Genomic DNA, 27,761 nt, shown 5'->3' with positions numbered 1-27,761 from the left:
TTTGAAAATTTTGGTCATTCTAATGGTTGCAACTAGGGATGTCCCGATACCATTTTTTTTTTTTAAGACCGAGTACGAGTACCGATACTTAAATTCTAGTACTTGCCGATACCAAGTACAATTACTTATATTTTAAAGGGAATCTTACACCAGGTCGACGTGGGTTTCTGGCGCTGTTTACCGTATATGTGGGTCCTTGTTGTGTACAATGGAGGCGGCTGCTATAGTATGAGCCAAGATTTCTCTCTTCTCCATTGGACAGAACAGGGAATTTGTATTGGCTGTGAGACTGATGACTGATGATCACATGATGAGAAGCGGTAGAAACCGGGTCACCTGCATCATCTACATATAAATTTAAGTTAGTGCAGGTGACTCTGCTGTAAGATTGTCTTTAATAGTAGTTAGTATCCCCTTGTAAGTAGTATATATAGTTGCAGACATTAAACAGCAGCCCATCCTGTAGACCACAGCCCCTCTGCAGACATTTGTATCAGCCCCCCTTTTAGCCAGCAGGACCCCCCCCCCCTTGTAGCCAGGAGGACCCCACTTGTAGTTGCTTACTTGCCTGTCACCGCTCCACTGTCCCGTTCTGCCGTTCCCTTTCCGGTGCTGCTCCGTTCTGCCATCTCCATCATGTGGTCTTATGGAGGAACATGTGACACACACATCACTCTGCTTCCTCCGTAGGGGAGGAGGTGGAGTGACGTGTGTGTCACATGCTCCTCCGTAAGACCACATGATGCAGACAGCAGAACGGAGCAGCAGCAGTAAAGGGAACGGCAGAACAGGGCTGCGGCATGATGCGGATCAGAGAAGCAGCGGAGCACTCCGCCAGGTATCGGCTTTGGTATCTGGGACATTAGACGAGTCCCCAATACCATGCAAATACCGGGTATCTGCCCCGATACCTATACTAGTATCGGTATCGGGACATCCCTAGTTGCAACACAGGAAAATCTTACTCCTGGCATCATCACTGATCAGCTGTTTGAAGGGGCCATGGTGCTAGTGTGATAGGAAAGGTTGTCACGAGTCTGACCCTGTCAGTCTAATATTGATGACCTATCCTGACGATAAGTTTTGTTAGGATGACTAAACTCCTTATGGACTTTAATTGCAAAGAACATGTGAAGTATGTGTTTAAATGCTTGACACATGAATACGAGGGTTAGAGCTTGTCTCAGATGCTGTGATGCATCAGAAGTTGTGTAGTTTCTAGTGTTAAAGGAAATCTGTTAGTTCTAGATCATGTTTAAGTGTCAAAGAAGCTGTGTGAACAGTGGGATACATGTCTTTATCTTCACCCATCCCTCACCGGCTTTATAGATTGGCATACAGGGCACATCTTCCAGCACTAAAGCACTATTCCCCTCCCCCAGTCAGTTGGCTGGGGGAGGGGAATACCAGGCACTCCCGTAACACAGTTGGACCGGAGCTGAAATCCATTTACTTTATTGAGCCGACCAGAGTCAAACGGTGACTCCGGTCGGCTCATTTTTGACCTGTATCCGGTTTTGTGACCGGACCTAAAACCGTAGTATACTAGGGTACGGGAGGGCCTGGTTTTCCCCTCCCCCAGCCGGATCCGGCAACCGTAGGCTGAAAACTGTGTGTGAATGCAGCCTTAGCTGTGCATGCCTGTCAGTCAAGATGGGGCGGGGGAGCGGAGAAGTAAGTTCACTTAAAATCTGAGCATGATCTGGAACAGACAGATTCCCTTAAAGTAGCCATAATTATAAGATGGCAGTCAGATGACATTTCTCTCCTAGTCTTACTCTGTACATGTGAACACTGAGCTCAGATGACCAGTTATGTGTTTGGAATAGTGTAGGAATTGGGCTGGGGTAGGGATGTCCCGATATGATAGACCGAGTAAGAGTACCGATACTTTAATTCTAGTACTCGCCGATACTAATTACGAGTATTTTTATTTTCAAGGGGTACTCCGCTAGAAAACTTATTTTTTAAATCAACTGGTGCCAGAAAGTTAAACAGATTTGTAAATTACTTCTATTTAAAAATCTTAATCCTTCCAGCACTTATCAGCTGCTGTATGTTACAGAGAAAGTTATTTTCTTTTTGAATTTCCTTTCTGCCTGACCACAGTCCTCTCTGCTGACACCTCTGTCCATTTTAGGAACTGTCCAGTGTAAGAACAAATCCCCATAGCAAACCTATCCTGCTCTGGACATTTCTTAAAATAGGCAGAGGTGTTAGCAGCGAGCACTGTGGTCAGACAGAAAGGAAATTCAAAAAGAAAAGAATTTCCTCTATAGTTAGTGTACAGCAGCTGATAAGAACTGGAAGGATTAAGATTTTTAAATAGAAGTAATTTACAAATCTGTTTAACTTTCTGGCACCAGTTGATTAAAAAGAAAATGTTTTCCAGTGGAGTACCCCTTTTAAAAGGAATTTGACACCAGGGTGACCCGGTTTCTGGCGCTGCTTACTGTATGATATGTGGTAGGCGGTTGCTGTAGTATGAGCAAAGATCTTTCTTCTCCATTGTGCAGAACAGGGAATTTGCATTGGAGGCAAAACCAATTTCTCTGGAGCGATTGCGCTGATGTTCACATTGGTAGTAACGGGTCACCTGCACTATCTACCTATACATTTGTTAGTGCAGGTGATTCTGCTGTAAGATTGTCTTTAATAGTAGGTAGTATAGATAGTTAAACATGTAAAAAGTTCCAATGCGTGACTGCTCCACGCCCAACAATTAGAAAGACTAAAGACGAAAAATGGCGTTTGAGGAATCAATATTACGTAATGAGTTTACCATAGTAAAAAAGACATATGTTTAAAACCTTTAAAATGCATAGAGTGGTAGAATGGGACTGGTGGAAGCATGAGTACAAAATGTGACCACAGTGTTTAAATGCTGTAATACAATAAATCCACGTACCATATGTAAGGTATAGGTTGCATGCTGAAGGGTGAAGGCAATATGTACCAAAAGTAACAGCAAAACTTGCTCAAAAATGGAAAACAAAGTAAATAATGGACAAGAAGTATGTCCTTCACGTCTGAGCATGCAAACACACAATATAGTAAAATACACGTTTCGCTCACGGCTTCTTCCGGGGGTGTAGTATAGATAGTTGCAGACATTAGCAGCAGCCCAGTATACACAAGTGAGAGTCGACTCACCTCCCCCAGCACTCTGCGCGGATCCCCCCGGACCAGGTGCACAACTTGGATGAAGAAAATACAAGTGATCCAGCAGAGTTTTGCGATTCCGGTTTATTATATATAAAATCAATAATGAAATGGGTAGTGGAGAAATACTGGACGCGTTTTGAACGAAGATCCGTCCTTTGTTACAGCTGGGTCATAGGACAGATCTCTGTTCGAAATGCGTCCAGTATTTCTCCACCACCTATTTCATGTATTGATTTTATATCTAATAAACCGGAATCGCAAGACTCTGCTGGGTCACTTGTATTTTCTTCACTAGCAACAGCCGGGGGGCTGTTGCTAGTGAAGAACCAGTGGCACTACAGTGGGTGGGTGGCACTACAGAGGGTGGGTAGCTGCTATCTACAAGGGGGGGGGGCCCTTGTAGATAGCAGCCACCCACCCTCTGTAGTGCCACTGGTAGTTGCTCACCAGTGGCTGTGCTCTGTCGGGTGTTGCTGCTCTGCTTCCCCGTTCTCCCGTCCGCATCATGGCATTCTACGGTGGAGCGTGTGACATACACGTCACTCTGCATCCTCCGTAGCATTACACTGGGCGCAGTGGACGAGGTGGAGTTACATGTGTGTCACATGCTCCTCCATAGGACGCAATGATGCGAATGGGGCAGCGGAGCAGGGCATTAAGGAGAGGATGGCCGCACTGCAGCAGATATCGGACATGGTATCGGGGACATTAAGCACGTCCCCGATACCATGCAAATGCTGGGTATCGGCTCCGATACTAGTATCGGTATTGGGACATCCCTAGGCAGGGGGATTGGAGATGATAAACCTTCCACCAGAGGAGCATGGAACTGGCTTATCTTTCAGAGAACAAAAGATTTGGCAGTTGTAAAATCATCTGTTGGGGTAGAGAAGGGCGGCCTCTATACACATTAAAGTTGAAAACCAATGGTTTCAGCCAAAATGATTGTTCACCAACTGATGATTGATGTCGCTATATGGAAACTAGACGACTCTGTCTGGAATCTTCACTCAAAAGACAATTAATAAGATATTTAGTTCAGGAAAGGTCTTTTGTCTACAGTCATTTAGGAATGAATGTTTTTCCAGTGTCATTGATCATGTATGACTAGTTAGATCGACTGTAATGGTCAATATGTAGTGAAATGCGTCTGAAAAATTGTTTTTCAGATGAACATTTTAAACATCAACCCACTTCTGGCTAAGGCATATGGCCACCTTTAGTGTCTTTGCCTCACTGTACTTTCTGCTCCCCCTGTCTTATGTGACAAGATATCTTTTATTCACATGCTAAAAAGGAATCTGTCAGCTGTATATCATGCTCAGAGCTGCGATAATAGAGAAGGATAACAAATGATAGCTGTCTTAGCTGATGGTTGTTTACAAACTTAAGTGTTTTTTTCTTATAAGCTCAAGACGTTTAGAGGCTGGGCAAGCCTTCTCCCTCCCCTACCCCTCCCTTCTTTCCATTGATTTACAAAGCTCCGCACTGGAAGCCAAACCCAGTGCATCAATTATACAGGGCAGGGAGGAGGTGTGCATGTTTCAGCTTAGCCAGGCCTCTTGGACACTTGAGCTTGAATGGAAAACATGATTTCATAACTCTGCAAAGACATGTATTTGTTTTAACCCCCCTTATCAGCTCTCTGCCCATTTCTGCAGCTCTAAGCATGATCTAGAGCTGATGGATCCCCTTAAGATATGCATTAGAAGGTTCGCATTGTTCTGTTTACCATATGTACAATAAAAGCTACAGATCCCAAAAAAACACTCTCTAAATCAAACACCATGAAGCATAGTTTGTAGTACATTTTATTGCAATTTCCTTGTTGATTTTCAACATTTGGTTGAAACTCTTCCTGCATAAAACTGATACAAATGAGACAAAAAATACAGCATTATTCTTTAAAACTTGGTGTAACTCAGCCGCTAATGGTTTTCTTAGGTGAAGCCATGTCCTGCCAGACCTTTATCCTGCAGTAGCATTTACAATACGGTTTCAATGCAGCCAGTCAGATGAATGGTCATCAGTGTAGTATTTGGGCGGATCATCTTCCCGACGAGGAAAAATCTCCTTAGGGTGCGTTCACTGAGTAATTCAAGAGGAATTTACTCGAATAATTCCGCTTGAATTTTGCGCTTAGAAATAATTAAAGGGGTATTCCAGGAAAAAACTTCTCATTTTATTTTTTAAATATCAATTGGCTCCAGAAAGTTAAACAGATTTGTAAATTACTTCTATTAAATATTAATCCTTCCAATAATTATCAGCTGCTTAAGTTGAGTTGTTGTTTTCTGTCTGGCAACAGTGCTCTCTGCTGACATCTCTGCTGACATCTCTGTTTGCACAGAGTAGAAGAGGTTTGCTATGGGGATTTACTTCTACTCTGGACAGTTCCCGAGACAGATGTCATTAGAGAGCTTAGACAGAAAAGAACTCAACTTCAGCAGCTCAGAAGAGATTTTTTAATAGAAGTAATTTACAAATCTGTTTAACTTTCTGGAGCCAGTTGATATATAAAAAAAAAAAAATTGTTTTTTTCCTGGATAACCTCTTTAACATCTGCTTTGCCACTGACTTCAATGTATTTTACTCTGCACTGTTCGCAATGCGTAAATTCTGCTCGCGGAATTCCGTTCCGCTAGAAGAAAGAACATGTTCATTATTCTTACGGAATAGTCAAGCAGAAGTCCATTAAAATCAATGGTAAAAATGGTAGGAATTTGCTTGGAAATTTCGCACACAAAAAAAATAAATAAAAAGGGAAATTCCAATTGGTGGTTGTAGTCCAGTAAAAAAAAAAAAAAACAGTTTCCTCCTATTTTCGCGTGGAATTCCACGTTAATTCTGCACGATTTTCGCTCAAAATTTGCGAAAACTTTGTGCAAAAAAGTTAATTCCGTAGCTCCTATTCCTCTGTGTGAACACACCCTTAATGTTAACATTCCCTAATAGTCTTGATGAGACAACCCCTTTAATTGTCTAATACTTTTAGGGCTTTCATAGACCTAAGGGTGTAGATGCTTATATTAACACCATGTTCCTTCTCTTTTAGGGTAACAGAATTAAATTTCTTGCACGAATAGGAACGCCTGCATCAAGCACACTGAATGAGGAGATTTCTGCTTCCATAGCACCATATTCTAACAGCCTGGTCTCTTTGAATGAGGATGACAATGGAAGAGATGAAGAATGAAGCAGAGACCACTTCTATGGTTTCCATGCCATTGTATGCGGTTATGTATCCAGTATTTAATGAGGTTGGTGTTCTTGTTATAAGATACTTAGAAATGGGCTTTTTCGGACTTTCACCCATTGTACTTGGGATAGGAACCTATATTGTGTTCTGTGGAGATACTGGTCCAGAAGGTGTTTTTTTTTTTTTTTTTTTTTTTTCAGATTAGAGGTACTCCAGTGGAAACTTTAAAAAAAAAAAAAAAAAAAAAAAAATATATATATATATATATATATATATATATATATATATATATATATATATATATATATATATATAATTTTTTTTTTTTTTTTTTTAAAGTTTCCACTGGAGTACCTCTAATCTGAAAAAAAAAAAAAAAAAAAAAATTAACTAGTGCCGGAAAGTTAAACAGATTTGTAAATTACTTCTATTAAAAAATCTTATTCCTTCCAGTACTTATTAGCTGCTGAATACTACAGAGGAAATTCTTTTCTTTTAGGAACACAGTGCTCTCTGCTGACATCACGAGCACAGTGCTCTCTGCTGACATCTCTGTCCATTTTAGGAACTGTCCAGAGCAGCATATGTTTGCTATGGGGATTTTCTCCTACTCTGGACACTTCTTAAAATGGACAAAGACATCAGCAGAGAGCACTGTGGTCATGATGTCAGCAGAGAGCTCTGTGTTCCAGAAAGAAAAGAATTTCCTCTTTAGTATTCAGCAGCTAATAAGTACTGGAAGGATTAAGATTTTTTAATAGAAGTAATTTACAAATCTGTTTAACTTTCTGGCACCAGTTGATTTAAAAAAAAAAAAAATAATAGTTTTCCAGCGGAGTACCCCTTTTAACGCTAAAATAAAATGCAGGCATTGTATACATTCAGGGAAAAAATAAGTACAAAGCCCAACTTTCACTATAGTGCTATTCTGATCTGTAAAGTCAAATATTAGTGTACAGAGCCTTATCTTGAGCAATTTTGTTGCAATAGACAAGGAAATGAGAATGGAGACAAGTGTTGCTTCAGTGTCTTTCTCCCTGTAGGACAGTCATTGAAATGCTGCTCTACCACTCCTACCATGACACACACAAGAAACAATAGGAGTAGGGTGAGGCCGACATTGGCATGGATAAGCTGCTTGCTTAGTATATGACCGAAACAAATATATGTATATTCTGTTTAGAAGCGTAATGTCTAGATGGTAATAAAATGATGTTATCACAACTGGGCATAACTCCACCAGGATCAGACCTCACTATTAGTGTCACTTAAGCTTTGGTCTTGATATTAGATTAAATCAGTGTTTCCCAACCAGGGTGCCTCCAGCTGCTGCAAAACTACAACTCCCAGCATGCCCCGGACAGCCTTCGGCTGTCCGGGGCATGCTGGGAGTTGTAGTTTTGCAACAGCTGGAGGCACCCTGGTTGGGATACACTGGAGTAAGTGATGTTTAATATTGGCTGGCGCTAATGTTAGATTTATTAGATTTTAATGGGAATCTGTCCTTTAAAGGGGTTATCCAGGAAAAAACTTTTTTTTACATATCAACTGCCTCCAGAAAGTTAAACAGATTTGTAAATTACTTCTATTAAAAAAATCATAACCCTTTCAGTACTTATGAGCTTCTGAAGTTAAGGTTTGTTCTTTTCTGTCTAAGTGCTCTCTGATGACACGTGTCTCGGGAAATGCCCAGTTTAGAAGCAAATCCCCATAGCATACCTCTTCTAAACTGGGCGGTTCCCGAGACAGGTGTCATCAGAGATTACTTAGACAGAAAAGAACAACCTTAACTTCAGAAGCTCATAAGTACTGAAAGGATTAAGATTTTTTTTATGGAAGTAATTTACAAATCTGTTTTAACTTTCTGGAGCCAGTTGAGAGTGAGTGAGTGAGATAAAAATGTTCCTGTAATACCCCTTTAAATGTCTACTACAATGGTTTACTTGATGGTAATGGTATATTCTAAGATGGGCCTTGGAGCAAAATAAAAAAAAAAAAAGAGGCAGGATCTGTGAATAGTCATGGGGCATTCCTGGTCTCCTCCAGAGTCGTACAGGCCAGCTCTGACATCATCCATTGTAGTATGTAGATGAAGCGGAGGCTAGTATACCTTCCTACATGAGATGCATTCTAGAGAAAGTTCTTGGAGTCAGTCTCTGGCAGCACTCAGCTAAACTCTGCTTCCTGCTCCTTCTAGCAATTGGTGGGGGTCTTTGCAACCGATCCCCCAATTGATCAAAAAAAATCAAATTAAAAAATGACACTAATAGTTTACGGTACAGCATTTGAAAAATGTTTTGGCATGTAATCCAGACAAAAGCTTAGATCGCATGAAGTCTGTCCTGAGACCCACCGCGATTGTGAGTTATAAGCCGGTGAAGGGCTTCACTCCTCAGATGTCAATCAAATCTGACTCTTTTACTGCATTCGTCTAAGCAGTAGATGTCAGACAGAGCAGCCGGCTGGGGAGTGAAGAGTAGAGCTGAGCGAACTTACAGTAAATTCGATTCGTCACGAACTTCTCGGCTCGGCAGTTGATGACTTTTCCTGCATAAATTAGTTCAGCTTTCAGGTGCTCCGGTGGGCTGGAGACTCTTTCCTAGGAATGTATCCCCCTTTTCTAGCTCACCGGAGCACCTGAAAGCTGAACTAATTTATGCAGGATAAGTCATCAATAACCGCGCCGAGAAGTTCGTGACGAATAGAATTTACTGTAAGTTCGCTCATCTCTAGTGAAGAGCGCTGCCGCACACACAACCAGCTTGAAACCCGATGCTATTTAAACTTTTGACGTGTCTGGCGCTTTATGTATTTGGTCTAAACCATCAACACCATTCCCCAGAGACCAGGAGAGAAGTGTACAGAGCCTTATCTGTGTGCATAGTGTATAGTGTTGGCATCCTACCTTATCTAGGTCTCCATTAACTCCCCCACCCTCCATTGATTGAGATGATTCTCTTCCTCCTGCGTCATGTATATACAGCAAAGCTGACACATGAGTTACAAACAGGAAAAAAAAGGCCAGTTAGGTTGTCCAGAATTAGAAAAACATGGCTTCTTTCTTCTAAAAAGTCTGCCAAACCCAACATTTTCGGTGGGATCGACAGACTATTAGAAATGAGCGAACTTACAGCGATTTGATTCGTCACAAACTTCTTGGCTCGGCAGTTGATGACTTAAACTGCATAAATTAGTTCAGCTTTCAGGTGCTCTGGTGGGCTGGAGACTCTCTCCTAGGACTGTAACCACCGGAGCACCTGAAAGCTGAACTCGTTTATGCAGGATAAGTCATCAACTGCCGAGCCGAGAAGTTCGAATCGAATCATTGTAACTTCGCCCATCTCTACAGACTATTACAGACGGTGGCCTCCGGACTTACCTGACAGCAGATGTTAGGTGAGGGAATGTTTTACCATCTTGGACTAAACTTGTCTGTTTTGTTCTTGGAGAGATAAGCCACCGCCAAGATTACTTTCTCCCTATTAAAAAAAAAAAACTGCCCCCCTGCCTGCTTGGACACATACTAGTCCTGCTGTGTCCATGCGTCATCACCTATGTCATGGACACACTTCCTTGATTGACAGCTGTGAGTGCAGGGTTCTAAGCTGGAGGAAACATCCTCCCTCTGTCAGCTTGTGTCCCACTACTGTCAGTGAGGACAAGCTGTGAGTTGTAGTTTTGCTAATGCTAGGGGAGATGTGAGCAGACAGCATACAGAGGGGGGGGGGGGGGCGGAGACCTGCACAGTGAGGCCATGCCCCCTCCCTTTGAGACGAATTCAGACTAGTGAGCTAAATTAAAAGTGTAATAAAAAAATAAATGTGCTAGACACATAAAAATGAGATGTACATGGTCAGGATTAGGCACTGAGGGATATATTAAAGTTTTTTGGTTGGATCTGACGGGTACACTTTAAGCATATTGGTCTATGAGATTGGGGCTCTTTAGCGAATGCATGCCTCGTGCTGGCCTGAGGACTGATCAGACCACTGGACCATTAGGATTGCACAGCAAAACTCTAGATCACACAGATGTTCCTTATTTAACAATGTCGGTCATTACCAGCAGGGGTCAGCTTCAGATGGCTGCTGGGTATGACCTTGGCACCGTCATATTGCCACCCAACATGTAGTGGTCATGGGTCGGGAAGGAGTTTAAAGCGGTACTCCATTAGCCAGTGTGGAACGAAGTGTTCGGAATGCTTTTTTGGTGGTTGGCCAGAGACTCCCCCTCCCATAAAAAGGGCTGACAAAAAACAAAAAATGTTATCGCCATGGCAACATTAGGCCTAGGATTTGTCAAGCCCTGCTCTAAAGGTACATTCACACGTACCTTATTTGCTGTGGATTTCATGCTGATAAATCAATATGAGGAGTTGAACTCAGTATGAAATCTGCAGCAGATACTGTTACTATATTACCCTAAGGTTCTATATACACCTACAGTATTGGATATGGAATTGCAGATAAAAAGCCGTGTTCAGAGACTGTACTTGCATCCTGAGGGTCTATTCAGATGTACAGTATCCTGTGCAGGATTTGAAGCTGCAGATTTGAAGCTGTGTTCAGTCAATTAGTTTACATTGAAATCTGCAACATAAAATCCTGCACATAAAATATGTGCTGGATACTGAATGTGTGAATACAGCCTAAGGTCAGGGTTAGAGATGAGTGAACTTACAGTAAATTCGATTCGTCACGAACTTCTCGGCTCGGCAGTTGATGACTTTTCCTGCATAAACTAGTTCGGCTTTCAGGTGCTCCAGTGGGCTGGAGACTCTTTCCTAGGAATGTATCCACCTTTTCCAGCCCACCGGAGCACCTGAAAGCTGAACTAATTTATGCAGGAAAAGTCATCAACTGCCGAGCCGAGAAGTTCGTGACGAATCGAATTTACTGTAAGTTCACTCTTCTCTAGTCAGGGTCACACAGGGTGCATCCGCAGTGTATTTCACGTAGGTATGTCACAAGAGGGACTGCATAGGGAGCTTGTGTGTGTGTGTGTGTGTCCGCCCATAGTGGCCGATTCCCCGCTGTAGAAATCGGCCTCTGAGTGGACACATACAGCTACCCGGCCCCTGCGGATGCGCCCCGTGTGAACCTGCCCTAAAGGAATATTTTGACAATTGTCTCCATTTCCAGATATGAATAGAAATGTTCTAGTTTAGTTAGAGCTGGTTCCTTCTTGTAGAAAGTGAGACTATAGCGAATTGCTGTAAGTGGAAACCACCTTTTAAAGGGTGTAAATGAAATGATCAATTACCTGATAAGAGCCGGGCTTTTTCCTCCATATTTCCTATCCTCCTGAGATAAAGGCCATTTGTAGAGGAGATAACCCCTGGCACGTTCCAGCGAGCCCTGTAATCTGCGCGGCTCTAAGCACTATACAAATGGTTCCACTCATGTAGCGTTCCTATAAACACAGAGCCACAATCTTTTCTTAGGATCTGTGTCGGGATTTAAAAAAAAATCAAGCCTTTTTATTTTTCTTCAGCGCTGTGCGGATAATTCTGCTTTGCTTTTGCTTTCCTTTTTTATGGGTTCCTCAGATGTGATAAATTTGATTTATGAGTACCGGGGGAGTGTACGAGGACAAAAGCTGTGTGTAAAATTATAGCTTCAATTTGTGCAGTGTCTCCAACTTGAATCAATCTGAGCTTTGGCTTCCGAGGCGGCCATTGTATTATTTTTGGGACAGCTGGTAAACAGACTGCTCGGTAATGCTTGTGCATCTGTACGGAACACTCTCCAATAGAAAATCATTTAGACGCATTGCTTTTGGCCGATTGTTTTCTGCTTAGACACCTAAATATGCAGATGCTGCAAAATCCCATGTACGTTTATTTTCTTTTGTGCTCTGGGTCTTGTGGTGCAGCTCTCTACGTGACGCTGCATACTTACCATAGAGCGCGACGTCTAATGGCAAAGGCAATGCAAGCTCTGCAGATATAAAGACATTTTACTAGTCCGCTTCACCTTTCCAAGCTGCAATGCAGTAAACGATTGTAGGAAGGAATTGCTTAGAACTTGGGAGCACAAATTGATCGCTTTATTTAGATAAGGCAGGGTTTCCCAGGCAGTGTGACTCCAGCTGTTGCAAAACTACAACTCCCAGCATGCGTTCAGGCTTGCAGGAAGTTCTAGTTTTGCAACAGCTGGAGGCACATAGGTTGGGAATCGCTGTGAAAAGGTATTTCATTTTCCTCTAAATGTGACTGTTTCCTCAAAAGATGAAAAATTTGGCAGCGCTTGGTGACGACAAGTTACTCTTGAGCTGATCACCCAGAGAAAAGACTAGACTTACCATATGTCCCATTTTGAATTTGACAGTTATTTTTTTTATTTTAAGACTGTCCCTTTGATATAAATGGCGATTATTAAAAAAAAAAAAATTTTGTCTCCCTCTTATTTTTACATTTGCTTCAAGTCACTGTTCATAAAATTACCGTGACCCAAGCTGCTTCATATTTAAGTGGTGGCCACTTTAAGTCATATCAGTGGCTGCCGGTGCTTGTGATGGGTGATGCCCCTGACAAGGATGTCTGTGGGGCTCAAGCTTGGACCGGACAGTAACTCAACTTCTGTCTGATTCAGTGCTCCTCCGGTCCAGGATGGCTCCTGGAGGAAGCAGGATAGCGAAACGCGTTGCAGGGTGAGGTGGGGCAACACGGGTGACTATCCAAGGCATTGGCACCATTTGTGGAAGTTTACAACATGTGATATGGGAATTGTGCAATACAGTGATCCCTCAACTTACAATGGCCTCAACATACAATGGTCTTTTCTGGACCATTGTAAGTTGAAACCAGACTCAACATGCAATGACAATCTGGACAAAGACAGTCCAGATCTGTGAAACTTGTCAATGGCCGAGAGAACTGACCAATCAGAATGGGCAATTTACTGGTAAAACACCTGTATTACTGAAGTGTATGCACTGACTGATGTCTGGTAATGCCCCCTACAGTACAGAGAGGTATTACATGTTCTGTACACTTTACCTGTACCAGGGTTACCTGCTCCTTTGGACACCAGGTGAGGGAGACTCGATGTTACTTTTTTAGGACACTGTGTACTGTACAGGACCCTAATGAAGCTCCTGTCCTCTACATAGATCAGTGTTTCCCAAGCAGGGTGCCCCCAGCTGTTGCAAAATTACAACTCCCAGCATGCCCGGACAGCCTTTGGCTGTCCGGGCATGCTGGGAGATGTAGTTTTGCAACAGCTGGAGGCTCCCTGCTTGGAAAACACTGACATAGACAGTAATTTACAGCTCCCAGCAGATCTTTCTTACTTTTATATGTAAGGATTTGCTTTATCTATATTAGTAATCTACTTATTTTTCTTTAATTCTCACTTTTTCCTATTTTTGGATGACATTTTGTTGGCTTTAGAACCAATTACCAGGTTTCCATAGAGTTCTGGTCTCAACATACAATATTAATTGGTAATGGATGACCATTGTATGTTGAAACCATTGTAACTAGAGATGAGTGAATTTACAGTAATTTCGATTCGTCACGAACTTCTCAGCTCAGCAGTTGATGACTTATCCTGCATAAATTAGTTCAGCTTTCAGGTGCTCCGGTGGGCTGGACTAATTTATGCAGGATAAGTCATCAACTGCCGAGCCGAGAAGTTCGTGACGAATCGAATTTACTGTAAATTCGCTCATCTCTAATTGTAACTTGAGGGACCACTGTAGTACAGTTATGTCTTGATATGTTATTTATTTAATATGTAAATGGGAATTAGTGCAATTTAGCTGTAGTACTTATCGTGGATCCCAATTAGATTTATGTACCACATTAATTTTTCATGTATGTATTGGGTCCTTTGTTTTTTGTGCAGTATATGGGATAAGATTTTGGTGTTTGCCCCTATAATGAACATCTTTTTTGTCACTTGTTGTTCCCCCTCCTACATGGATGTAAATATCTTTTTAATGTCTTTTGTGTCTTATGTAAATTTTTATGGGATCATTTGGGGTCACTAATTTTTTCTTTTTTTATAGGATTCAATAAAGAAATATTTTTATCGCACTATAGAAATTGTGGTTGTCAATAATTTGTTGGATCTACTATATAGGTGTGTGTATTAGGGATCGACCGATATCGTTTTTTTAGGGCCGATACCGATAATCGGTGGAGGTTAGGGCCAATAACTTATACTGGAATATCGGTATAAGTTATCGGCTATTTATCCCCCGCGACACCGCTGCAGATCATTGATTTAAAGCGGGCTCTTTAAATCAATGCACTGCGGTGCCATAGGCCGCCGCCGCAACCCGCTTCTCTCCCCCTGCCTGTCTGGGGGTCCTGAGACCTATCACCGCCACCGCTCTCCCCGCCGTTCCGCACCGCGCCTAGAGGTGCCTCCAGCTGTTGCAAAACTACTACTCCCAGCATGCCCGGACAGCCTGTCCGGGCATGCTGGGAGTTGTAGTTTTGCAACAGTTGGAGGGCCTACTGTAGGTATAGTATATTATACAGACCCCTGTCCATCCCAGAACCCTGACTCACCTTCCCAGTTGCTGCAGGGACCGTCCGGGGAGGGTGGTCTGGGCCATCCATCCTTCCTGTAGTGTCCGGCAGCATTCCGAGTGGAGGGTGAACCGGTCCGGGCTGTCCTTCTTCTCCGGGGGTCCTCTTCTCCACTCCGGACAGGCTCCGGCCTAGTAACGCTGCATAGACGCCGCTGTGCAGCGACGCACCTGACGTCACGGCGTAGCAGCGTCTATGCAGTGTACTAGGCCGGAGTCGCAAGAGGACCCCCGGAGAAGGACAGCCCGGACCGGTTCACCCTCCACCCAGAATGCCACCTGACACTACAGGGAGGATGGATGGCCCGGACCACCCCCATTACGGGTAAGTTACATTTTTTTTATTGACTCGGAGGGTGGAGGAGGGGCCCGACCGGTATAGCGGTATGGGCAAAAATCCATAACGGTGGTGGGCGGTCGCGATGCTCCGGGTCGGGGGGGGGGTGCTCGCGGTGTGGGGGGCATTATTGCCTTATCGGCAAGGTAATTGCCGATACCGATAATGCCCAAAATCGTGTTTATCGGCTGATAATATCGGCCATACCGCTAATCGGTCGATCCCTAGTGTGTATACTTGCGGGTAGTTGCCACACTTTTTTTTTTTTTTTTTTCCTAATAATTTTGGGTCTCTGTGTGTGTAGGCTGATTTATCCTTCAGTCCAGGGACCCCCAGACCACTATGTATAACCCTGCCCCGTTTTTGTTATCCTAATGTCTCACTTTTGCCTCAAGGAAATCTAGTCAGCCTAGAAAATACTATAACTTTACAGTAGGAGAGCATCATATGACAACAGTATGGCCTGAATGTTATTACTTTTATTGAACAATGCAAAATAATAAAGTGGTTGATGCATTAATGTGGAACCTTGTTTTTGTCTTTTCTCACCCCACTCAGTTAGAGCGTGTAAACCTTTCAGCAGCTCAGACTCTCCGGGCAGCTTTTATAAAGGTAAGTAACTAGCAGATGATTGTATTTATTGGCCTTTACCACACTTTTCTGATGCTTTGTAGGCTTTTGTTCCTAGCTGCAACTACGGGTATCACCGACTGAATGGGAATTACTAAAATGTAGCTTTGATTAGATTGTGATATGCAAGCGAAAAGCAAACAATAGTGCCTTCAAATGAGTGAAAACATTGAGCAAGTAACAAAGGAAATATCACTTATTGTTCACATGGGTATACAACAATTGTACAGTAACTAAAAAAAGTATAACTTATGCCGCTCCCACTTTTTGAGTGATTTCTATGACTAGCAGAATCCTGGCCTGTTTCTTCACCCCCCCCCCCCCCCCAGTAATATGTGGGGTTCATCAGGGGGTAACAAAGGAGCACGCAAAGACTGGCTTAGCCTCAATCTTAATAACAGAGCATAGTGTCCTGCCACTATTGGCTTCCTGCCCAAGACATATCTGCTCATGTGACTTGGCTGGTGTGCATTCTACAGAGCATTCCACCATACGGGTTTGCGGAGTGAAGCACCACGGTATATGCTGCGCATGCGTGCGCCAACAAACTGTCTCAATCTTGTCTGTACACTGCTATGCTGATTACCTTACTAGTTGCTGTGGGTACAAAAGACATTAGTGCTGGATACCAGGTTATGTAGGTATATTTCCATATGAATTCCCAACTTCTTCATGTAAAAGGGACTGCAGCTGTTAAACATATATATTGGTAAACAAATATTGGTGTTATCAAATAGACCTAATAAAGATAATTGCAGTGCAGCACACAATAAATATGGGGTTATAGATTAACAAAAGGGTAAGGCTAGGTTCACACGGCCGTTGTCTCCCATCATTGCTGTTAAACAGACCATACTAACAAACTGATGCAAAAGGATGCCATTAAAGGGGTACTCCGCTGGTCAGCGTTTGGAACAAACTGTTCCGAACGCTGGAGCCGGCGCCGGGAGCTTGTGATGTCATAGCCCCGCCCCCTCGTGACATCACACCCCGCCCCCTCAATGCAAGTCTCCCATAGACTTGCATTGAGGGGATGAGGCGTGATGTCATGAGGGGGCGGGGCTATGACGTCATGAGCTCCCGGCTTCAGCGTTCGGAACAGTTTGTTCCAAACGCTAACCAACGGAGTACCCCTTTTTAAGTGGCATCCTGTTGCATCAGTTTTTAATCTGTTTATTTCCCATTATTTTTGTCTGGCTACAAAAACATTGAAAACGGGTGAGCCTTTATTATCTCCATTTGCTCCTGTTTTTTTCCAATCTGTTACCCATAGACTTCAATGTTACATTTATAATATCCTTTTCTATTCCGTTATTTTTGACGGGAGAAAAAATACTGCGTGCAACGTCTCTTCTCTTGGCAAAAAAAACCCGCTGACAGGATATTAAATCTCATTGACATCAATGGATTAATTTACAACCATTTGAAAGCAGATTAAAAGCTGCAATAACGGAACCTGGACAGGAGATATATTACTGGGACAGACGGCCGTGTGACAGGGCCATTATAAATTAACATGAGCAGACCTGGATACCCTAATAATGACTGAGGATGGTAAATAGGGAGCCTAAATGGACCAATGGACCAACTATTTATTATTCAGCATGAACCATAGGGGTGAGACTATTTTGGTGTTGGTGAAGAGATACAGCCTTGTAAACAAATAGTTTACAATTGGACCTAGTATTCCCATCTAGATTCCGCCTGCCTACCTAAAATGTACAGCACCCAAAACCTGTCCCTGTAGGTGCCTTAACGATCTTACACAAGGTACTCTCCTTAAAAGGGTGACCCTCTCCCCTTTACTCTCCCTAGAGACACACTAAGGCTAGGTTTCCACACAGGTTTTTTCTGCCACTGCAGTTTTTCAGCAGTTGCAGTTTTCCCAAAAACACCAGGAACAAACCTGTGTGGAATCCTAGCCTAAGGGTGCATGCACACCACGTTTTTGTTATACAGTTCCCGTATACGGTTTCAAGTTAAAAAAAACATTGGAACTGTATAGAAAACTGTATGCATTGACTTAACATTGTAAACCGTATGTCAAACGCATCATCCGGTTTAGTCCGTTTTGCGTCTTATACGGTTTTGTCCGTTTTTCTTTTCTTTTTTTTTTTTTTTTTTTTACCCGTACCCAAAACCGTAGTCTACCACGTTTTTTGGTCTGGGTGAAAAATTGTATTAAACGGTGTACGTTTTTTTTTTTTAACATGGGAGTCGATGGGAACCTTACAGAACTGTATGTGCATACGGTTCCATGCGGTTTTTGACTTTGCACAATTTTTTGGGAATTTCAATCAAACAAGTGAAACTTTATTCAAAATGGAGTGAAAAGTTAAAAACGTATACATTTTTTTTCTTAAAAAACGGATGCAACCGGACATCATTTTTCAAACCGTATAGGGTTTTCAACCATATATGGGTTAAAATTTGTACACACATTTAGTCAGGTTTTGAGGATTCCGTTTTTCATCAAAAACCTGATACGGCAACTGTATAACACAAACGTGGTATTACGGATATATTGGCCTATCTTGAGTGGAGATGGTGACATTAGGGATGTTTTGTCTGATCACCTAAGGGTCCATAGCCATTACTAACGACCAGCCCCTTTAGGAACGTGACTGGATCTGAAACTGTGTGGGATGGGCAAATGTGAGAACTGTAGAGAGTGCCTGTTTGTCTTGCTTACTAAGACTGTGACTAAGGAAATCTACACTATACCAGTGTTTGCCTGTTGTAAGGCCAAGTCGGATACCTCTGCAACTTAACCTGTCCTCTTAATTATATAGACACAACAAAAGGGGGATTTTGTAACCTAATCTTGGAACATTTGATCAATATCCAGCATCTGAGGCATATACCAATCAACACCAATGTAAATGAGGTCCATGATTTCAAAGGTCCTCCACTTCTTGGTAAATGAGTACATTAGACCATCCTCGGGGAGGAGACTGGGATCACTTTTTATTGAATTTTTTTATTTTTTTGGTAATCAGGGTGACCTCTAGAAGGGAATATTAGGGCCAGTTGTCACTAAATGCACTATTACCAAACTAGTCCCAACCCTATAGTTCTACCATGCCAAATAATAAATCGTTGGTGTAGTGGTCCTTTTGGGCCCCCTTTTTGACTATGCCTTTATTAGGGTATCCAGGTCTGTTCATGTTAATCTATAATCCCTTTGTTTTTAATTTTGCATAGTGGGTTAGTTTTTACAGTAGTTATGGTCACTTCTGCCTATTTCATCATATGCTTGCCTCCGCCGCCAAAATACCCTGAGGCAGTGTTCCCCCAAACAGGGAGGGGGCATTGTAAGGTTGTGTGTGTGTATGTAGTTTTTTACCCTTTTATTTTGTGTAGTGTTTTTAGAGTACATTCACATGGGTGGGGGTTTCCAGCTGCGGTGGAAAATTAGCTGCAGCTCATACTTAAAGCGGGAAACTCGCTGTAAATCCCCGCCTGTGTGAATGTACCCTGTACATTCATATGGGATTGTTGGGGAGGTGGGCACTAACATTCAACGGTTACAAAACTACAATTCCCAGCATGCACTGAAAGACCGTACATGCTGGGAGTTGTAGATATGCAACAGCTGGAGGCCAACTGGTTGGGGAACTCTGTTAAGCAACAACAATGTTTCCCAACCAGTGTGCCTCCAGTTGTTGCAAAACTACAACTCCCAGCGTCCCCGGACAGCCGAAGGGCATGCTGGGAGTTGTTGTTTTGCAACATCTGCGCTTGGCATGCCTGAACAGTCTTTGCATGCTTGGAGTTGTAGTTTTGCAACATCTGGAAGTGCTCAGTTTGGAGACCACTATACAGTTGTCTCCAAACTGTAGCCTTCCAGATGTTGCAAAACTACAACGCCCAGTATGCTGGGCGTTGTAGTTGTGTAACTACAAGGCAGCAGTGAAGATCACTTACCAGATCTTCACTGCTGCCTTGGTCTCCGCTGCCGATCCTCGCTGTCGGTCCTCCCTGCCGCCAGTCCCCCTTCTTCAACAGCCCGCAGCCGTCACCGCCATCTTCCCCCACTCTGCCCAGACTTCCAAAAGTGGTTCAAACATGACTGTGTTGTATATATCTAGCTACCTGTGTATAAATGTGCATTTATAGAATTTTCACTCACTGAGTAGCACCACCCACTGACTACTACCCAAAATCAGCAGCGATTTATATTAATCAGTGACAAGTTATCCAAAATATTTTCGCACAGCAGTCTGCTCCTCCTGCTCTATAACATGACACCTGCAGAATGGAGCTGCTCCTTCAATGTGACAGGTTCCCTTTTAAAGCTAAAATTGGGTTTTTGCACTTCGTGCTATAGCGATAGTGATGTCACAGTGTGCTATAGTAGTGTACACCTATTTGGCAAATGAGAATCGGAGTGTTTGTTTTTGGGCTTATTTATTGAGCAAATTAAGTTGAATCAAAATATGGAAAAAAGGAGTGAAACCTTTTTTTTTTTCCTGTGTCTGGCATTTTTTTTCCCAGGAAAAAAGTGTTTGATGTTTTTTGGGTATATTTGGTCTTTTTGTGTTTTTCGTTTTGTTTTTTTGTTTTGTCTTACAAAAGCAAAAACAATGGCCTAGATTTATCGATCTGTCATAGACCAAACTGGTGTTGTTTGCCAATAATAATCAATCAATATAGCACTGGAGATGTATTTACTAGAGACAAACCTAGTGAAGATCCACCTACAACTTTTTAGGCAGGGAGTAGACCCTCTGTATGCTGCTTTGTCTTTTTGACCCTAGAGAAGAGTGAAATGGTGCGGGGGAGTTTGCCTCCATGTGGACTTTGGTTGAAAGTGTGAAAGAATGTTTGTACTTTGAAGGCAAAACTGTATCGATACATTTATTTATTTTTTTATTTTTTTTTTATACTTTATAACAGCGTTTCCTAACCAGAGTGCCTCCAGCTGTTGCAAAACTACAACTCCTAGCATGCCCAGACAGCTGTCCGGGCATGCTGGGAGTTGTAGTTTTGCTCCAGCTGGCGGTACCCTGGTTTGCACCAACGTCAATTTTTATTACATCTTAGTAGTGCTGGGCGATATACCGGTTCCTACTGAATACCGTATTTTTTTTTAAATTCTGTACAATATGAATTTTTCCTATACTGCAATACCGGTCGGGCCCCTCCCCCTTCGAATGAATGATCAGCCACAGCGCTGTCCCCACATCGGGTAACTAATCATATGTGACCCGCAGGCGCTGCTCCCCCCCGTCCTCATGTGAGCCGCCTGCGCTTTAAATGAATGAGTTGCATGCTGCGGCGCTGGAAATGATTAATAAAGGACATCTCTACTGAGTAATTTTACATATTCCTGTGCCGGGGCTGCAAAAATAAACATGACAGTGCACTCAGCCTATCACCGGACGAGGCGGGACATCGCTGCGACCGGTGATTCGCTGACGTTCCCGTCCACAGGAAGCGGCATGAAGATCGCAGCGTAGAACAATGAGGCCGATACCGGAGCAACGGGGGAACGTAGGAAGGTGAGTCAAAGTTTATTTTGTTTATTTTTGCAGCCCCGGCACAGAAATATGTAAAACTAATCAGTACAGATGTCCTTTATTAATTTCCAGCGCAGCATCACGCAACTCATTCATTTAAAGTGCCGGCGGCTCACAGGAGGACGCCACATATGCGGGGCCACATATGGTTAGTTCCCCGATGTGGGGGACAGCGCTGCGGCTGATAATTCATCAGGGGGGTTTAGAGAAGCAGAGCATTGTCCGCAGGTCACATATAAGTTCCCCAGTGTGTGGGGGACCGTTAAATACCGTGGAACCGCCATAACTTACAAAAATACCGTGATATGCCTTTTTGGTCATACCGCCCAGCACTACATCTTAGTACCATATACCCAATACCACTGGGCCTGATTGTACAGGGGCTCAACCTGAGCCATTTTTGCACATCTGCCTAAAAGAAATGTTACACCAGATGCCGTAAACAGTTGGTTAAATTTTGGCGCAATTTTATTTATTTCAGATCTACAAATTACGAGTGTTATTGCTATTTCGATGTTGTGTTACATAGTTTAGTGCCAAGTTCAACCAAGGATGTTAGGGAAGGAGTATGAGTAGGTGATATGGAGGGGTACGATTTTTTATTTCTGAATATGCATTGTTATTTTGTTCTATAAATGTATCTAACCTTGTTTTGAAGCCCTTGATCTGTAATGACAGACATTATGATGGATAGACACAGAAGGAAAACGCAGGTTATGGATTGCGCGCATTATCGAGCATTTACATGTCTACTCCTTGCACATATATAAGTGGGCTGAATCAGTGCAAGTTACTTTTACAGAGAGGATTGTGCAGAAAAGTTGCTCCTTAAATGTTCCATGTGAAAACCTTAATCAGGCAGATGAAATGCAAATGTAATTAAAGCTTTCCCATGCGACCCACAGGGCAGATCCACCTCTGTTTGTATGCCAAGGTGACCCGCGCTGTGTTTTAGATGTGGCAGATTAAGTGTTTTTCTAAAGCTGGCAGATGTAATGAATCACACTCTTATTAATCTGTTAGTGTTACTGACCCTACTCCACACATCTTGCAACTTTGTCTATAATAAAAACGTGAAGATTTTGATAAATTTAGCTGCAAATAAACAGTTGCCCAGTGGTCGGCGGCAGCCGCTGCGATCTAAAACCTTGCCACAGTGTGCCTAGCACCAGATCATATGGAGTATATAAATTGGCAAGTGATCCGCACATGGGCAATAGAAATCAATTGGTGTGCACATACGAATGTTCTGCGGGCACTAGGCCTGCTCGGACATGTCGTGTCATACACACCAATGCATTTCCAAGCAGAATCCGCAGAAAGAGTAGCCATGTCTACTGTTTCTGCTGATGCCGGAATTGGGATTTCCATGGCAGATACATTTGCTGCAGAAATGCAAAGTGCAACAGAATCCCATTAAAGGGGTACCCTGGTGGAAAATTATTTTAAGAAAATCAACTGGTTCCAGAAAGTTAAACAGATTTGTAAATTATCAATACAGTGGAGAGTTAGAAAAACATCGGCACTCACCAGTCTTCTCTTAAAAAGCTTCTTTATTGATACATACTCACAACATGAAATGCAGTCAGGGAGAGATCTGTGCAGGGGGGGGGGTAAGTAATAGGCAACAGACTCTGTTTCGCTTGTTACACGAGCTTAATCAGTGGCCGGATGAAGCTCGTGTAACGAGCAAAACAGAGTCTGTTGCCTACTACTTGCCCCCCCTGCACAGATCCCTCTCCCTGACTGCATTTCATGTTGTGAGTATGTATCAATAAAGAAGCTTTTTAAGAGAAGGCTGGTGAGTGCCGATGTTTTTCTTACTCTCCACTGTATTGAAGATTTGAACTTTGCCACTACGTCAGAGCACCACCACATCTCTACTGGTTTGTCCTAGTCGTACGCCCGTCTCATAGTCCAGCTTAGCCAGTAGTAGCAGTGCCGAATATCACATCTTCGCTTTGCCTTGAGATTTGTAAATTACTTCTATTTAAAAAAAATTATCTTAATACTTCCAGTACTTATCAGCCGCTTTATACTACAGAGGAGTTCTTTTCTTTTAGAATTTCTTTTTTGTCTGACCACAGTGCTCTCTGGTGACACCTCTGTCCATGTCAGAAATTGTCTGGAGCAGGATAAGTTTGCTATGGGGATTTGCTATTGCTCTGGACAGTTCCTGGCACGGACAGAGGTGTCAGCAGAGAGCACTGTGGTCAAACTGAAAAGAAATTCAAAAAGAAAAGAACTTCCTGTGGAGCATACAACAGCTAAGTACTGAAAAGGTTAAGATTTTTAAATAGAAGTAATATACACATTTGTTTAACTTTCTGGTACCAGTTGATTTGAAGAAGGAAAAAAAAGTTTTCAACCTGAGTACTTTAAAATCAATGGGACTCTTACTTACTTACTCAATGGGAATATTCACATGGTATTCTGCCGTGTAAGCATAGCCTTACAGTGATGCCAGGTAAGAAAATGTAATAGTCGTAGATGGGCAAGTCCTCCGCCATTTTTAAGAAATGGCTTTCTCTTTGCTTCCCCTAACAATAACAGGGAACCGGGCAGGGGAGCTCAGAAACACATGCTACAGCTATGTAAGAGTAAGGCCATGTTCACACGACTGAATTTTGGAGCGGAATCCGGCAGAAAAACTCAGCTTGGTAATTGTGTTGCAACAGAGTCCCATTGTGTTCAGTGAGACTCTGCTGCAACGTGCACATGGCGGATTTTCCACGGCAGAGACGTTTTTGACGCAGAAATTTTGATTAGTGTCCACCGAAAGAATGACCTTGTTCATTCTTTTAGCAAAATACACTCAAAAATGCATTGGCGCCTAGGGGGATGGTGCATTTCCCAGCGGTCCAAGCGCCGGCAGAGTATCCGAAATGCCCGCTCGTGTTTTCCTCGTGGTCATTCCACAGATTTTCTGCCGTGTGAACTTGGCCTTAGTTTTAGAATTGTTTTAAGTCATTTGCAGCTTTTCATCCTTTTTTAAGCTTCAGCATGTGTCTCCGCCCTGTGTTACATGTGCAGTATTATGTATGTTTTGTTCTGCAAATTTCGTTTCAGGCAGAAAAAGAGAATCCAGGGCTCACCCAAGATATTATTACAAAAATCCTAGAAAAGAAGAGTGTGGAAGTAAATTTTACAGAATCTCTTCTACGTATGGCAGCTGATGATGTGGAAGGTGAGTTAAAATTCAGATGTTTGCTTCACTACTGCGTCTACATGTAAGAAAAACAAAAAGGCTACAACATTTTAAAGCAAATACAGTGACCCCCCCCCCCCCCGACCTACGATGGCCCCTGCATATGATCATTTCAACATACGATGGCCTCTGAGATGGCCTATGTTGAAGGAAGCATCAACATACGATGCTTTTGTATGTCGGGGCCATCGCATAAACGGCTATCCGGCAGCACAGACTGCTTCAGCTGCCACCGGATAGCCGATTACGGTGCCCCGTGTGCTCCGGTGACTATCACTTACCTGTCCTCGGGGCTCCGGCGCGTCCTCTTCGGCATCCCCTGCATCGTCGGTGCTCTCCATTGTCATAACATCGCTGTGCACACCGTCCCGTCATCCAATAGGAGCGGCATGTGTAGTGTGATGGCGGCGACAGAGAGCGAGGATGCCGGGGAAGCAGAGGCCTTGCCGGAGCGTCGGGGACACCCCGGGGACGCGACGACAGCCATGGAAGGCTACATCCCGGGCAGCGGTGACGAGCTGTGACTGTCCGGAGCGGCAGGGACAGGTGAGTACAACTTCCTCTACCAGTGGTCTTCAACTTGTGGACCTCCAGATGTTGCAAAACTACAACTCCCAGCATGCCCGGACAGCCGTTGGCTGTCCGGGCATGCTGGGTGTTGTAGTTTTGCAACATCTGGAGGTTCGCAGGTTGTAGACCACTGTCCTATACTTTGCATTGCACGGATCCCTCAACATACGATGGTTTCAACAAACGATGGTCCGTTTGGAACGGATTACCATCGTATGTTGAGGGACCACTGTACAAGGAAATGTTCCTGGAAAAAGAGTCGGCCTAATTTTCACTTGCCGTGCAGCATTTTTCCCCATTTTGCATCAGTTGAAGGGAAAAATGGCCCAAGTAGCACAAAGACAGTGGTTTTATGGGTCGGTATGCAGCAAGTCCTAGAAGCTGATAATTTTTCAGTTGATCACAAGTAGAAGTTACTTGTGATCAACTGATGGGGGAGACAGTTTGTGCCCTAGCAGAGGTTTATCATTCTCCACACCAGCGAAAAGTGGCTAAATTGTGTAACTTTTTGGCGCAAGCACTGTCTTTGCGCACAAAACGTTGTGCATGATAAAGAACTTGCACAGAAAATTAGTGCCACTCTGCAATAATTGATTACCCCAACACCTCCACCTTTGTGTTCAAAGAGAAAGCTGGTATTGTGTGGATTGTAAAGGAGGGTCTTCATGTTAATGTAATCTACTCTTATTGTCTTTTTTATTTTATTCTTTCATTTAGAATATATGATTGAAAGGCCTGAACCTGAGTTCCAGGAACTGAATGAAAAAGCACGGGCACTTAAACAAATCCTCGGCAAAATACCTGATGAAATCAATGACCGAGTGAGGTTCCTTCAGACAATCAAGTGAGTTTCATGTCCGCTTATGACAGCTTAAACACAATTTCATTTATACAGTCATGGCCGTAAATGTTGGCACCCCTGAAATTTTTCAAGAAAATTGAGTATTTCTCACAAAAGGATTGCAGTAACACATGTTTATTCCCTTTGTGTGTATTGGAACTTAACCAAAAAAAGGAGGAAAATAAACATGTTGGACATAATGTCACACCAAACTCCAAAAATGGGCTGGACAAAATTATTGGCACCCTTAACTTAATATTTGGTGGCACACCCTTTGGAAAAAATAACTGAAATCAGTCGCTTCCTATAACCATCAATAAGCTTCTTACACCTCTCAGCCGGAATGTTGGACCACTCTTCCTTTGCAAACTGCTCCAGGTCTTTCTTATTGGAAGTGGAGTAAGGACGGACTTCTGGAGAATGCCGGCTTTAGATGGCGCAGATCACAGACATGCCAAACAGTAAGTAAAGTGTAAGGGTAGTTTATTCTCCCAACATGCAACGCGTTTCACTGCCACAGCAGCTTCATCAGGCATAACAAGAGACATATGTGTGGTGAATTTATCAAGGTGGTGAAAGGATACGTCGGATAGTGGGAGGGGAATAGGTATAGGGAATGGGAAGGATCTAGGAAAGGGAGGTATCCTCCCTACCGAGCAAATTCACCGTACAAAAGTTAGTACTATAAAAACTTTAAAACAATATAATTAAAACAGCAATAACAAATATACACCTATATATAATATGACAGAATATGGTGAATGGGACAGATAGAGAGTGCTCGCGTAAATTAGTGAGCGTTCTCTATGGTCTCATTCAAACCATGCGGTATTAAAGTCGAAAGTGTAAAGATCCAATATGGTTCACGATTAATTAAATACTGAAAACGGTTTGGTTTGGTAGATGGAATAGATTCTAAAATAATCAAACGTAAAGATGAAGTTTCACTTTTATGAACTGAAGTAAAATGACGTGACACACTATGGAGTGTGAATTGATTCTTAATGTTGGATCGATGTTTAGACATACGGCAGCGTACTGTTTGAATTGTCCGCCCGATATATTGGATATATATCGTGACGTATCCTTTCACCACCTGGATAAATTCACCACACATATGTCTCTTGTTATGCCTGATGAAGCTGCTGTGGCAGTGAAACGCGTTGCATGTTGGGAGAATAAACTACCCTTACACTTTACTTACTGTTTAGCATGTCTGTGATCTGCGCCATCTAAAGCCGGCATTCTCCAGAAGTCCGTCCTTACTCCAATTCTTTCCAGCCGGCTGGCTGTGGACACCTTATGCGCTCACCATTGTTGTGTATGTGGGTACACAACAAAATCAGGTGAGCCTCTCCTGCTACATTGACCTTATACCTAACAGGTCTCTCTTTTATCACCCCATGGAGCGCTGTATCTTTTATCTTTTTTAGTCTCTTATTGGAAGGGCGCCTTTTCCCAACAGCAATTTTAAGATTTCTCCACAGGTGTTCAATGGGATTTAGATCTGGACTCCTTTCTGGCCACTTCAGAACTCTCCAGTGCTTTTTGACGTATGTTTGGGGTCATTGTCCTCCTAGAAGACCCAAGATCTTGGACGCAAACCCAGCTTTCTGACACTGGGCTGTACAGAGCAACCCAAAATCCATTGGTAATCCTCAGATTCTATGATGCCTTGCACACATTCAAGGCACCCAGTGCCAGAGGCAGCAAAACATCATTGAACCTCCACCATATTTCACTGTAGG

At 42.9% G+C, this 27,761-nt stretch overlaps 1 protein-coding gene across 1 annotated transcript in view; it reads left to right on the top strand.

Annotated features, from left to right (window-relative positions):
* The window catches only part of PDCD10 (programmed cell death 10), a 46,631-nt gene that overhangs the window by 10,558 nt on the left and 8,312 nt on the right, over nucleotides 1–27,761 (top strand). The window contains exons 2-5 of the mRNA XM_056565106.1: nucleotides 6,221–6,425; nucleotides 15,801–15,854; nucleotides 24,464–24,581; nucleotides 25,890–26,016. Coding sequence (XP_056421081.1) covers nucleotides 6,330–6,425; nucleotides 15,801–15,854; nucleotides 24,464–24,581; nucleotides 25,890–26,016 — 395 coding nt within the window. The 5' untranslated portion in view covers nucleotides 6,221–6,329. The remainder of the gene's footprint in view (nucleotides 1–6,220; nucleotides 6,426–15,800; nucleotides 15,855–24,463; nucleotides 24,582–25,889; nucleotides 26,017–27,761) is intronic.

The sequence above is a fragment of the Hyla sarda genome, chromosome 3 (genome assembly GCF_029499605.1).
Source record: "Hyla sarda isolate aHylSar1 chromosome 3, aHylSar1.hap1, whole genome shotgun sequence".
Classification (NCBI taxonomy): domain Eukaryota; kingdom Metazoa; phylum Chordata; class Amphibia; order Anura; family Hylidae; genus Hyla; species Hyla sarda.
The sequence above is the reverse complement of the archived record's forward strand: the minus strand, read 5'-3'. Positions and strand labels throughout refer to the sequence as shown.